The sequence below is a fragment of the Scyliorhinus torazame genome, chromosome 1, assembly GCF_047496885.1.
Source record: "Scyliorhinus torazame isolate Kashiwa2021f chromosome 1, sScyTor2.1, whole genome shotgun sequence".
In the NCBI taxonomy this organism is placed as follows: domain Eukaryota; kingdom Metazoa; phylum Chordata; class Chondrichthyes; order Carcharhiniformes; family Scyliorhinidae; genus Scyliorhinus; species Scyliorhinus torazame.
Window position 1 is genome coordinate 354858650 of NC_092707.1, and position 14505 is coordinate 354873154.

At 46.8% G+C, this 14505-nt stretch overlaps 1 protein-coding gene across 2 annotated transcripts in view; it reads left to right on the forward strand.

Moving 5' to 3' along the window:
• plekhh2 (pleckstrin homology domain containing, family H (with MyTH4 domain) member 2) overlaps positions 1-14505 on the forward strand; it is a 241439-nt gene that overhangs the window by 178822 nt on the left and 48112 nt on the right. For both annotated transcript variants that reach the window (XM_072510490.1, XM_072510480.1), the window contains 2 exons: positions 11909-12021; positions 14053-14232. In XM_072510490.1, the coding sequence (XP_072366591.1) occupies positions 11909-12021; positions 14053-14232 (293 nt within the window). The remainder of the gene's footprint in view (positions 1-11908; positions 12022-14052; positions 14233-14505) is intronic.

The following is a 14505-nucleotide window of genomic DNA, read 5'->3' on the forward strand; positions in this document are numbered from 1 at the left end:
CCTTAAAAAGTGGTAGAGCCGCCCGTCTGCTTCGAAGGCAGTGTACTTGCGGTCGCTCGGGCGGATGGGGAGCTGATGATATGCGGACCTGAGGCCGCGGTGGAAAAGACCTTGTACTGTGCAATCCGATTGACCATGTCGGATATGCGGGGGAGAGGGTAATCATCTAGTTGCGTGTACCTATTGATGGTTTGACTATAGTCTACGACCATCCTCTGCTTCTCCCCGGTCTTTTCAACTACCACTTGAGCTCTCCAGGGACTATTGCTGGCCTGGATTATGCCTTCTTCAGCAGCCGCTGGACCTCAGACCGGATAAATGTTCGGTCCTGGGCGCTGTACCGTCTGCTCCTAGTGGCGACGGGTTTGCAATCCGGGGTGAGGTTCGCAAACGAGGAAGGCGGTTCAACCTTGAGGGTCGCGAGGCTGCAGATAGTAAGTGGGCGTATAGGGCTGCCGAATTGGAACGTTAAACTCTGAAGATTACATTGAAAATCTAACCCTAGGAGAGTGGGAGTGCAGAGGTGGGGGAGGACATAAAGTTGGTAATTCTTAAACTCTCTCCCCTGCACCGTTACGTTCACAATGCAGAACCCTTTGATTTTAACGGAATGGGATCCCGCTGCCAGAAAAATCTTTTGGGTACTCTGGTGGATTGAAAGAAAACAGGGCAGCACGGTAGCATTGTGGATAGCACAATTGCTTCGCAGCTCCAGGGTCCCAGGTTCGATTCCGGCTTGGGTCACTGTCTGTGCGGAGTCTGCACATCCTCCCCGTGTGTGCGTGGGTTTCCTCTGGGTGCTCCGGTTTCCTCCCACAGTCCAAAGATGTGCAGGTTAGGTGGATTGGCCGTGATAAATTGCCCCTTAGTGTCCAAAATTGCCCTTAGTGTTGGGTGGGGGTTACTGGGTTATGGGGATGGGGTGGAGGTGTTGACCTTGGGTAGGGTTCTCTTTCCAAGAGCCGGTGCAGACTGGATGGGCCGAATGGCCTCCTTCTGCACTGTAAATTCTATGATAATCTATGATGAAAACAGCGTCTTACCGTATCCGGATGGATAAAACTTTCCATGCTCCCAGAGTCGATCAGACATGGTGTTTCGTACCCGTTAACCAACACAGTCGTCGTTGCTGTTTGGAGCGTACGGGGCCACGACTGGTCCAGGGTCACTGAAGCCAGTCGCGGTTGCTGCATCGGGCGTTTACTTCGGGCTCCGTGGAGCCGTCCATGCTGGGGCCTTGGCTGTCAGCCAAGATGGCGGCGTCCACGGATCGCACGCGTTCGGGGACAGACAAAATGGCCGCGCCCATGAATCGCACGCGGCCAGAGGGTCACAAGACGCCCATCCCCCCCCCCGCATGGAGTCCGGGACCCAAAACAGCGGCGCCCGTTGGCCACACATGGATCGTTGGGGAGGTTGAGTCTGTGGTGAAATTGCGGCGACCCCCCGGGACTGGCACATCGCTGAATAGTGTCCCTTCTTGCCGCAACTTTCACAGATGGCCGAGCGGGCCGGGCAGCGCTGCCGGGCGTGTTTCGACTGGCCGCAAAAATAGCAGCGTGGCCCCCCCGGGTTGTCTGGTGCTCTGGCCACGCAGGCTTGCGGGGGGATGGGGGGTGCCGGGGAGTCGGTCGTGGCGGGGGTCCACGGCGCCCAAGGGGCTGCCGCGCGGTCGGGGGCGTAAGCGCGGGCATTCTGCGAGGCCACATCGAGGGAGGTCGCAAGGGCCCATGCCTCCGTGAGCCCTAGTGAGTCTCTCTCCAGCAGTCGCTGGCGAATTTGGGATGAGGTCATACTTGCTACGAAAGCATCCCTGATTAGGAGTTCTGTATGTTCGTTAGCCATCACCGGTGGGCAGTTGCAGCTCCTTCCCAATATTAGCAGCGCGCTGCAGAACTCGTCCAGCGATTCTCCGGGGATTTGCCGTCTCACCGCGAGTTGGTGGCGTGCGTAGACCTGGTTTAAGGGCCGAATGTAGATCCCTCTCAGCATGGTGAGCGCCGTCGGGAAATCCTCCGCATCTTCGATGAGCGTGTCGATCTCCAGACTCACCCTGGAATGCAGGACCTGCATTTTCTGATCTTCTGTAGGTCTGCCGGGGGCCGTTCGGAGGTATCCCTCAAAGCACGCTAGCCAGTGTTTCAACGTGGCCGCTGAGTTTGCTGCATGGGGGCTGATTCGCAGACACTCCGGGGCGATCCAGAGTTCCATAGTCCTTTGAAGTGTGCATAATAAATTGTAGCACAATCAATCACTCACGAGGCGAGAAGAGATGAAGTCAATCGATGACTTTATTACGCAGACTTGTTCCCCAGCAGCTCGGTTACAGAATGCGGCAGCTGGGAGAACCCGGGTTCTTATACTCCGCCTTACTGGGTGGAGCCAGCAGGCGGCAGATCCAATCAGGACCCAGTGTCTGTCCACCAATAGCCTCTCGGCATCACTGGGTACCGTACTACCCCTAATACATACCACCACACAGGCTTTACTCTGCTTTCGTTTAGCGCCTAGTCGAACAGCTGCAGCGAGCTGTGCTGATTTAATATTCTCTACCATGTGCTGGACTGCTTTCTCATGGGTCAGGGTGGTGACTGCGGGGCTGGCCAAATCCAGTCCGAATAAATATTCGGTACCCTTCATGGATCGTCCAGTCATTAGGGTATGGGGGGTATATCCTGTAGAGCTCGTCACTGTGTTTCTAATAAACATCAGCGCGAATGGGAGCACTGTGTCCCATGTTGTATTGTGCGACTGCACCATTTTCCTAAGGGTGGCCTTTAGCGTCCGTTTCATGCGCTCCACAATGCCGCTGGACTGCGGGTGATAGGCAATGTGGAACTTTTGTTTAATTCCAAATATCATCATTACATTTTTCATGACCCTTCCCGTAAAGTGGGAACCTTGGTCCGATTTAATACTACGGGGAAGTCCCCATCTTGTAAAAATCTGTTCTGTTAAGACCTTTGCGGTGGCCTTGGCTGTGTTTGTTCTCAGTGGGAACGCTTCGACCCATTTCGTAAATATGTCTATCACCACTAACACATACCTGTACCCATTTCTGCAGGGGGGTAGGGGGCCAATATAATCCAATTGGAGATTTGTCCACGGGTCATTTACAGGGTGGGTGTGTCGGAGCTAGGATTTTCTCGCTTACCTATCGGGCTTGTTTTGAGCACAAATTAAACCGTTTTCGACGTAGTGCGACACGTCGGTTTTCATCTCTGGCCACCAGCAGAGGGGGGGACGGAGGTGGGCAAGGGTGGATTCAATCCCTTAATGTCCATGTCCGTCATGGAACTTGCAAATTATCTTGTTTCTGTCCTGGGTGGGGACTATATAAACTTCATCTTTGAGAACGATTCCCTGATGGACCGTCAAAGAATTTCTAAATTTTTCATCGGGGGCCGGGAAGGTTCCTTTTAAAATCTTCTTTAATGCTTTGTCTTTTTGTGCCTGGGCTAGATCTTGGATGTTGGTCTGTGAGACCTGAACTGCGTGTACTGGGGCACTCACGGGGGGTTGCCAAAAGTGGACATGTCGTGAGCCTGCCTTTGCTAGGGCGTCAGCTGTCACATTATCGGGTGGGGAGGAGCGATGGTGACTTCTTACTTTGATGGCGCATTCTCTGCCTTTAGCTGTCTGAAGGATGTGTTTGAGCAGTGGGGCTGAGGGTAGAGGTTTTCCGTCCGCGGAAATAAATCCTCTCGATTCCCACGGGTAGGAATTCCATAAGGCTGTTGCAGACGTACAAACTGTCTTAATATATGTCTGCAGGGTCGGGAATGAATCGGGGTGCTGGACAATGTAAGCAATGGCTGCTAACTCGGCTGCCTATGTAACTAAGCGTCCAGGCAACTTTAAAGCTATCTCTTCTAAAACGCATCCCTGCGCATCCTCTACATAAATGCCACAGCCTGTTATCCTTTTTCCCTCTAGGACTGTGGAGGATCCATCTACATAAGTTCTCAGGGCTTTGTCTGTGGGCTGAGGTCCGATACCTGTCTTTCTAGGTACCGACTTTGGAACAAAGGGTCCTGTGGTGTGTTTTGGGGCTATGATCTCACACTCGTGGTGTCCCTGAATAATGCAAGTTATCGGCCAGAAACATGTGGTTTTGGTCCGTTTTACAGTGATGTCGCGTCCCTGTAGGAGTAGGGTCCATCGCGCTGTCGAATTTGTCTTTTAGTCTGCCATCTAATAAAAGCTGTGTCGGGGTGTGCTCGGTCAAAATGGTTACTGGGCTGAGTCGGTTATGTACGAGAAGTACTGTACTGCCCAGAAAACTGCTAATAGCTGCCTCTCGCAGGCTGAAAATCCTTGTTCGACCGGATCTAAGACTCGTGAGGCATAGGCTACAGGTCCCAGATGATCGTGCCTTTCCTGCAGGAATATGGCCGAAAGGGTGCGATCTGTGGTCGCTACCTCTATCGTGTACGGGGAATGGGGATCGGGGGCTTGCAAAGCGGGGGCTGTGCTCAGGGCGTGTTTCAATGCATCCACGGCATCCATGTGCTGTGGAAGCCATTTCCATGGTGTCTGTTTCTTTAGTAAATCGGAGAGTGGGGCTGCCTTTGTGGCGAATCCGTCGATAGCGTTCCGACAATAACCAACTAGTCCTAAAAATGACCGGAGGGCTGTAACGTTTTGGGGCAAGGGCAAATTTACGATGGAATCAATCCGTTTGAGTTGTATTTCACACTTCCCATGCGTGATGACTGTACCTAAATAAGTGACTTTTTCCTGAAGAATTTGGGCTTACTTGGGGTTAATTTCGCATCCAATCGTAAGGAGTGCCAATAATTCAGAAAGAAGCAAGATGTGCTCTTCCTTGGTGTCAGTCTGTTGGAGCAAGTCATCCACATACTGAACAAGGCATTCAGGGCGGGAAAATTTAGATAATCCGTTTGACAATTGTCTGTGGAAAATGGAGGGGGAGTTGTGGAAGGCACGTCCATGTGTACTGCTGTCCCTGGAAGGTGAACACAAATTTATACTGGCATGCTTTGTCCAGTGGAATGGACCAAAAGCCATTACTGATGTTGAATACCGAAAATTTTTTCGACTGGAGTCCCTGTCTCAACGATGGTCTCGGGACTTGTGGCAATGGTGGGGGCTGCTAGGGGAGTCACTTTGTTCAATTCTCTGTAGTCGATGGTCAGTCACCATGATCCATCGGGTTTTCTTACTGGCCAAATCGGGGCATTATTTGTCGATGCAGCGGGTCGAATCATGCCTTGCTTCAATAACTTTGAATTACTTTGGCTATCTCTTCCTCGGCTTGCTGGGGGAAGCCATACTGTTTCTGGGGCTTGGGATCGGGACCTGTAATGTTTAGAACACCTGGGATTTTACCGCAGTCGTGCTTGTGCTGGGCAAATGCTGTCTTATGTCTTTTCAAGACCTCCCTAACTGCTTTGACTGTGGTAATAGTTTGTGGTCAAACCAGTACACTCCTACTGAGCTGATTCTATGGGTATAATCTCCTACTGTGAGTGTGGCGGGGGCTTGTTCTGCCTGCACCGGTTGAGCCGATCTACCGGATCTCCTCTGTTATACTCTATGGCGTCTAAAATGGCCGTTTTCATTACTTGGAGGCTACCTCCTCCTACATTTTGTGGGTCGGGAAGGGCTGAACTAACTGAGGGGTCTAAGCACATAACAATGAGCTTAACCTGCTCCGGCTCGTCTAAACCATACATCAGGGTTTGTTGTTTTACTAACTCGAAAAAGTGATGTGAGTCCGATGTGGGGTGGAAAGTATCTATCTTCTCGCAGGCGTCTCGTAACTGGGTGATCATTAATGGGGTGGTGTACACGAAATCGGGTTGGTCTTCCGTGGTAACCCTGCGCTGTGTGGTGATGGGGTTTATTGGGTTGGGTGCTGCTTGTGCAGTCGGTGGTGCGGGTGCTTTCCTCTTCAGGGCCTGGGGGGCTCTATTTTGATTCTCGGTCTCGCTTACGTACCGTTGGGCCACTTCACTGAGTCCCTGCCAATCGGGGCCATCTTCCTGGTCTAGCTGTGGGCCAAAGGTGTCTCTAAACTCATTTTGAACTGATAGCAGGGATTGCAACCTTGCAATTTGCTGCCTGCATTTGGCATGGTCCACCGAACTCTGCCTCTGTTCCGTGGTGGAACTGTGGAGTGCTCGGAAGGCTGCTTTTAGGTCCTCTCGTTTCTTTAGCTGCTGTACCCGATTCTCTGTCTCTTCTCTTACCAGGACAGCACGCTGTGTGTCCTGGTAGGCCTGATCATATTGGATTTGGAAGCCGCTAAGGTGGGCGAGACAGGATTGATGTGCCCTCTTGACATCATCCATTTCCTTGTCCTTCGCTACTAACTGCTCCCGGAGCTGTACATTTAATCTCTCGCATTCATTTAAATCTCCCTCTCTACTTTTCTCTTCCTCCTCAAGCTGCTTGCGGAGCGTCTTCACGACCTCCTCTGTGCCTCGTAATTGTGCCAGACAGGACACGATTGCTATCGGCTTACGAACCTTCGTCAAACTCTTTTTATGGATCTCGGTCAGGCTGTCCCACCAAGTCTGTCCTATGCTGCCAGGACCTGTCTCTTCATTCGCGCAAAGCTCAGACCATAGGGGCCATCCTTTCCCCTTTAGGTACTTCCTGATCTCCTCTTCCCATACGGGACACTGTTCTGATCTATTGGTCGCTGCGAACTCGGGCTCTTGTGGATGCATAAGGCATTCCATTGCCTTCATGGCCATCCCTACAAATACTCTTGTCTCTTACTGGAAATTTGGAACAAGGAGGAATAAAGCGGTGGTGCAAACACAGGTACGGCTTAAGCTATTTTCCGTTTACACAACTCCCGAAAGTTTCACGTAACAAAATCTATCGAGTTTACCTTATATCCCTTTGTTAGTACGCATGCAAATTACACACTTCCAAATTCTGGAGGTTTGATTGATACTGGTTTCGCTTGTGGTTTCTTTTACTTTGCCAATTTGGATTCTAATTCAAATGTTTTTGTGGGTTCTCTCGGAGTGACACCGTCACTTCTGGGTCGAGTCCCGGCGGAGTCACCAATAACTCTAGTGCGTTTTCTCTACTACTTGATCTTTTCTGTGGCTCTGTTCCAATTAGGGCAATCAGTGAATTTGCCTTCTTTCTATATTGTCTATGTCTGAATGCTTAGAGTCGCCAGGTATCGAATGATACCATCACAAGTTTCAACCGGCTAGCGATCAAAGAGCCAAACACCAGTTAGTTAGTTCAAGGACAAGGGTACTTTATTTACACACAATTAGTCATGCAACAAAAACACAACTAGTCAACTACACCTATTACTAAGACAACCTGTACTTAAGTTCGGGCACCCGGCTTAGGTCAGGAAACAGTGGCCGCTGTTCAATTCTGGATCTCTTGGGTTCGAAGTGGTAACTGCTGGTAGTGGCTGTTGAACTCGAACTTGCTTCTGGTGTTGCTGCAGTTGGCAATGGCCGTGACCAGGGTACCAAGCCAAAAGAGAGTGAACATGTGGCAAATTCTTCCTTTGTACTCGGGGGGGGGGGGGGGGGGGGGGGGCGGTTGTGCTCTTTTGGGCGGTCCTTTGATTTGGGCCTTACTAATTGGGTGATCCCTGATCACTCTCTTCGATTCCTTAGCCAATAAGTGGGCGGGGATCTGGATGGCTGGGCGTGTCCCAAACGGTCATTGACCCCGTTGTTTGCGTTTCCCTTGGACAGGGCATGGTGCCGAAATGTCTGGGACAGTCCCGGTTGCTGGAGTACCAGTCTTTTGTTTTGGGGAAGTTGGCCATCACCTGCTAATCGGCCTGATTAACATGCTAATGAGACGGAGTTTCGATGCCGTCTGGACTGGCTGACAAATATGCATTTCAGGCTCTGAGCCTGCCTGATTCTTGGCTTGTCCATTTTACCCATCCGTCTTTGCGAGTTGCTTTGTACCTAGTTGGAAGTGGCCATCCCCGATGGCTACAACTCCAACAATGAAATGCTCCTTCAGTACTGCACTGGAATGTCTGCCTTGATTATGGTGCTCAAGTCCTGGAGTGGAACCTGAACTCCGAAGCTTGTTAGTCCACAAGTCCAATTCCAGTATAGCTACAACTGACACTGAATTAGAACTAAATTAGAGCTAAATGCCCAAACGCCTCTTCATTCAGTCACTTAAATGATAATTTTTAACAACTGATTTAGTTTTTATCAAACAATTTTATTTTCATTATTGAGGGTTATACCAAAAAAAATCAATGGTAAATTCTGCAGTGGCAGAGCTGAAGTTAGATCCCAGTGGGTGAAGAATCCAGACACGCCAAATTTTCAAATCTCATCCTTCCTGGTAGATATGGGCTGCATTGTCCTGACAGTTCATGAGCCTAGTTTCATAATACCCTCAGTCAGCTTTGGGACATGTCCAAGAGATTCCCCCAGCTAGCCTAAGCAATTGCACCAAGCTCACTTCTGTTCTGCCCAGCTGAGAACAGAATTCAGGACTTGTCATGTGGAAAATTGCCGGCACTAACACCTGAAGGAATCCATTAATGTTGAAAAGCTGACCAGAAAGGAGAACCAGAATTTAGAAAAAAATATTTTTTATCTCCATTGAAGGCCCATCCTTTTCAAAGCAGAATAGTAAGTTCAGTTCCACATCGATGAGGCTGACTTTGGGCAGCACGGTAGCATTGTGGATAGCACAATTGCTTCACAGCTCCAGGGTCCCAGGTTCGGTTCCGGGCTTGGGTCACTGTCTGTGCAGAGTCTCCACATTCTCCCCGTGTGTGCGTGGGTTTGCTCCGGTTTTCTCCCACAGACCAAAGATGTGCAGGTTAGGTGGATTGGCCATGCTAAATTGCCCTTCGTGTTGGGTGGGGTTACTGGGTTACGGGGATAGGGTGGAGGTGTGGACCTTGGGTAGGGTGCTCTTTCCAAGAGCCGGTGCAGACTCGATGGGCCGAATGGCCTCCTTCTGCACTGTAAATTCTATGATACATTCTATGACTCGTATTTTCCGTTCTTAATAACAGAGAAAGGTCCTCCGTGTACCAAACAGGTCCAGGGCAACTGGATGGGCAACAAACGTTGGCCATTTCAATGATGCCAACATCACAAGAATTGAGAGGAAAAATATCTGCCTCAAATACAAGCACACTTTGTGTGCAAACCCCTGCCACAAGTATTCGAATACTCACTTACCTCTCCTTTGCAAAGGGATCAGTTCCAGGGCGCACAGGTGGGTGGGTATCCTATGCTTCCGGCCCTTTTGGTGGGCTCATAGAATTTTACGTTGTCTGTTTACTCCTAATTTCATCATATTGATTATTTTTAACCTGAATTCCGATTTGGAAATAAACTGATCTATCATTCCTCAATTTTAAACGACTTATGATCTCCAGAGAGACCTATAACTTGTAAAATAAATTGGAACTTCAAATTGATAGCTGAGGGAATTATTCAATAAAATTTCATGTTTTAAATCTTTTACTATAACAAATGACTAAATCCGTAGTATTGACTAAACACAATTTTCTTTTTGTAGGCAACTTGGAACATAAAAACTAGGAGCAGGAGTAGGCAATTCAGCCCCTCAAGCCGCTCCATCATTCAATGCGACATGGCTGATCTCATCTCAGCCTCAATTCCAGCCCACTGTCTATAACCCTTCAACCTGTTACTAATTAAAAATCTGTCACACTCTGCCTTAAACTCAATGTCCCGGCATCCACCGCAATCTAGGGTAGTGAATTCCACAGATTCACGACCCTTTGACAGAAGTAAAGCCTCCTCATTTCCATTTTTGGATAAGGGGTAGCAAATTTAAAAAGATGACCCCTCGTTCTAGATTGCCCCACAAGAGGACTCGGTCTATTTTGTCAGTGTCTTTTTTCATATTGTATACTTCAATTAGATCTTCTCTCATTATTCTAAACTGCTTAATCTCTCTCATATATGTACTTAGAAAGTGATATTCTCTTTGCATACTTGTCACTCATCATGCTCTAGTCCTTAACAAACACTCCAGTTACTCTCAGTTTCCAAAGAGTTCCCTATGTTTCACTGAGTAGGAACTTTGAGTGGCCATCTAAAGGTGCTTTCAGTGAGTTTCGAATCTCCCCCAATCCTTTGATGGCTGTAGGGTACGTCTTTTCAACTAGAGACCATCTCCCTCCCAAATTCAACTGTGGTAGCTTGTGAAGCCAAGCAACCTCTTCTCTCTACTGACCACAGAGAACCTCTACAGTCTGTGTGTGATATTCATTGATTTGTATGGAGACTAGCTTGAACTCAATGGCTTCCTTGTCTCTCTTCCCCATGCAAATGTGAAAAAGGTTAACCTTGCATTCAAGGAAAAAAGGCTAATCCTTGACCCCCAACACCCTTTCATCTTAGAAGTAAATGACAGTTTTCAGCACATATATTTATAAATCAATGCCTACTGCACCTTTCTGGGACTTGGGAGATCCAGGGCGGAATTCTCCAGCCCCCGCTGTGGCAAAGGCAGATTGTCATTGGCCGGCAGTGGGATCTTCTGGTCTCACCAAGTCCATGACGATTTACATTCCTCACCCATGCCACCATCAGGGAACCTGCAGCAGAAGTCAACTTTGGTGTGTCCAGAAGATCCTGCCGGTGGGAAGGGCAGGATAATTCCACCCCCAGCATCTACATAATAAACTCCGAAACTGCTGCTAATGCCTGCAAATGTAAATACCTCGCACCTTCTCAGCAAAACAGTGGGAACCTTCCTTTGATCTCTATCAATCAAACCACTCAAGCTTGCTATCAGGCAGACTGCAGAACAGGTCACATGATACCCTCCATTTTTAAAAAAGTTTTAAAAATTCATTTACGGAATGTGGGCATCGCTCTTTATCATAGAATTTACAGTGCAGTAGGAGGCCATTCGGCCCATCGAGTCCGCACTGGCTCTTGGAAAGAGCACCCTACCCAAGGTCGACACCCCCACCCTATCCCCATAACCCAGTAACCCCACCCAACACTAAGGGCAATTTTGGACACTAAGGGCAATTTATCATGGCCACTCCACCTAACCTGCACATCTTTGGACTGTGGGAGGAAACCGGAGCACCCAGTGGAAACCCACGCACACACGGGGAGAATGTGCAGACTCCGCACAGACAATGACCCAATCCGGAATCGAACCTGGAACCCTGGAGCTGTGAAGCACTTGTGCTATCCACAATGCTATCGAGCTGCCCTTTAGGCCAGCATTTATTGCCCATCCCTAGTTACCTTTCAGAAGGTGGTGGTTGATGTGTTAGGCAGGTTGGTTCGGTGTGGACTGCACTTGATGCAGCGATGCGAGTAACAGACCTCTAATACTGTAGAAGATCCAACACGGTTTTATTGAACGATAGAACTAACATACATATTTAACTGTGGGTCGACACTATACTGAACTGACTGGAGACCTTGTACTAGCCTGACTAGACGTACTAGCTACCGCATGGTGTTTGCACTGTGCTAGCTCATGGACTCTGACTGTCTCAGTGGCTGGGTGCAGAGAGCGGGAAACCTAGTGCCCTCTGGCTTTATAGTGGTGGTGTCCTGTCTGGTGATTGGCTGCACTGTGCTGTGTGCTTACTGGTCATCCTGTGTGTCAATCATTGCCTGTCTGCACTTCATTATATACATGCATGGATATTATGACAGTGGTGAGTTCCCTTCTTAAACTGCTGCAGTTCCTGAGGTGTAGGTACATCCACTGTGATGTTAGGAGGCTGTTCCTAATTTAAACTACCAAAATATAATCTTATAAACCTCATGATTGTAAAACTGTAATGATTCAAATGTAATATATATATATATATATATATATATATATATATATAGGCTTTTTTCTTTCATTTATTCATTTCTAAAGTCAATTTCTTTGTGTATTTTGCTCCAATTCTGTTCTTTGACAGGTTCCCAGTTGTGGTCACATCCTACTCTGTGCTATAGTAAAGATGGGATAGCATCTCCCCTTACCACACTGCCATCTGCAGCTCTACAGACTGAAGCGCTCAAACTGTTTAAGGTAACATTCATTTGTATCCTAAATAATATGAGCTACAGTTTGCAGTCAAAGTAACGAAAAGACTAATAGCACTTGCCTTTATTTATGTGTAAATGCAACAGCAACTTTAGGTGAGGGGGGTTGTGAGGTTGAATGAAGAATTCCAAATGCTGATGTATGATATGAGTGGATCCATTGTTAGATTTTCAAAAATGTCTCATGATATTGTTCATCTCATTATATGGTTCATCATTGAATGGTGTAAAGCTGCTGCACTTGCGCAGTGAAAACAAACAAAATTAATCAGTGTTGAATTTGTTTGTCAAAATAGCCTTTTAACAAAGTGATAGTAATAATTACTGCCGCACAATTTCTCCGGTATGAAAATAAACAATCACAAGTGTGGAGTCTCATCACTTCATGTTTAAATTGTTGGTGATTTGAAAAATTATTTTTATTTTTAAAAAGTTACCTTTCTTTTCCATCTCTTTTTACCCCCTCTATTAATCCAGTCTTTCTTTCCCTTTTTTTATTTATCTTTCTTTACCTAATTTGACAATGAATAATCCACTCGAATTTACCTTTCCTTCTCAGTCCTTCTGCTGCTAATTGCACTTCACTCCAAATGGTAAGAAAATGCACAGTTACTTGCTCTGTTCACTCAGGTCCCAGGTGCGTTGTTTCCCTCCTTATAACATTATGAGCCTGCAGTTTCAGGAACTTGCCACACAAACTTTAAAACTGAAACTTGCCAGATTTAATAAATAGCTGAAGTCATTCGATTCACTCCTAGAGCTAGAGCAAATTATGGACGAATATATTTTACCAGCATAAGGGAGGATATATATTAAAGGTTTAAAGTTGCATGGCTTTTGGAACATCTACCAGACTAACATGTTCACGATCACTGATTGTAACATAATAAGAAGTCTTACAACACCAGGTTAATGTCCAACAGGTTTGTTTCGATGTCACTAGCTTTCGGAGCGCTGCTCCTTCCTCAGGTGAAGGAAGGAGCAGCGCTCCGAAAGCTAGTGACATCGAAACAAACCTGTTGGACTTTAACCTGGTGTTGTAAGACTTCTTACTGTGCTCACCCCAGTCCAACGCCGGCATCTCCACATCATGTAACATAATAAACAATGTTGGTGTTGTCATGTGCTAATTAATGGAAAAGCTGGTGCTAAAAATTTCACTTTGGTTATGTGCCACTGGACGAATATTAACCTTGTCTTCTAGCATGCTTTCACCCAATTGCCATCAGTTAATTTTCTGACACAGCACTGGAGAAATGCAGTGAATAGGTGCTCAGCACTTCTCCTGAGTGTAGAGATTATGAAAATATTGGCCACAGCACTATCTTGTTGGATACTAGAAAATCCACAAGGTAGTGATCCAACTATGACTGGTGGGATTATACCTGAATCAAAGTACCTTTAGTTTGGAGATTTAAAATATTTTACATTTAAATTAAATTAGACTTTTGAAGAGAGAGAAATCTCGTCACTACTCTTTTTATGAAAAAAATCATTGGGCAGTTCTATCAACGAGGGTTATCGAAATATAAGTTGCTTCACGGTTGTTGAAGGTCTTTTGCTTGTAATTTCTTGTGACTTGGATATTCCAGAATTCTAAGATGAACCTTTCAAGTTTCCTCTGAATTCAATAACGCAGTTCAGTGGCCAGACAATTTAGTGCCAGTTGTGGGCGGTTTTGTTCTGTTGACCTACGTTGAACACAAGTTGATGTGAGACTAGCCAGATCTACCGGCTGGAATTCACTGGCCATTGGGATTTTCTTTTCCCACCACAGCGCACCTCCACCTGCGGGTTTCCTGGCGGCATAGGGTGACTTCAATGGAAATCCCATTGATAAGTGGCAGGAATAGAGAATCCCACTGCCGAGAAACACATGGCTGGGGGACCGGAGAATCCCACTCTCAGTCTTCAGAAAGAAGAGATTCCCAATTTCTGTATCAAAAAGAATAAACATTCAATGGATAAAATGCTGTTTGTATCAGTTATAAAATGATATATTTGTTTTATTTCCTAGACTTCCCAGTTATTCATCAATGTTGCTATTGATGCCCCGGCCATTGATTATCATGTATCACTGGCCCAGAGTGTTTTACAAGTATGTCTCACACATCAAGAGCTACAAAATGAAATCTACTGTCAATTAATCAAGCAAACAAGAAAGCGACAAACCCAGAATCAGTGTGCACCCATACAGGTATAGTGTGTGCAAACAATTTTCAGAAAACTTGTGCGTAGTTTGTTAGAAATTAAATAGAATTGCTGTTTAAATGATATTTCTGAGTTAGTCTAGATTGTCTTTCAGTTAAGACTGTCCTACATTCTGAGCTTTGTTTCTAATTTTCTCATTATATCTGCTTGGTAAACCTCCATTGCAGTGCTCTTCTTGTGAACCAACTGCATAATTGGCTAGAACAAGATGGACTTTTAATGAGAACTGTATAATTCAGATAATTGTTTCAGCAAACAT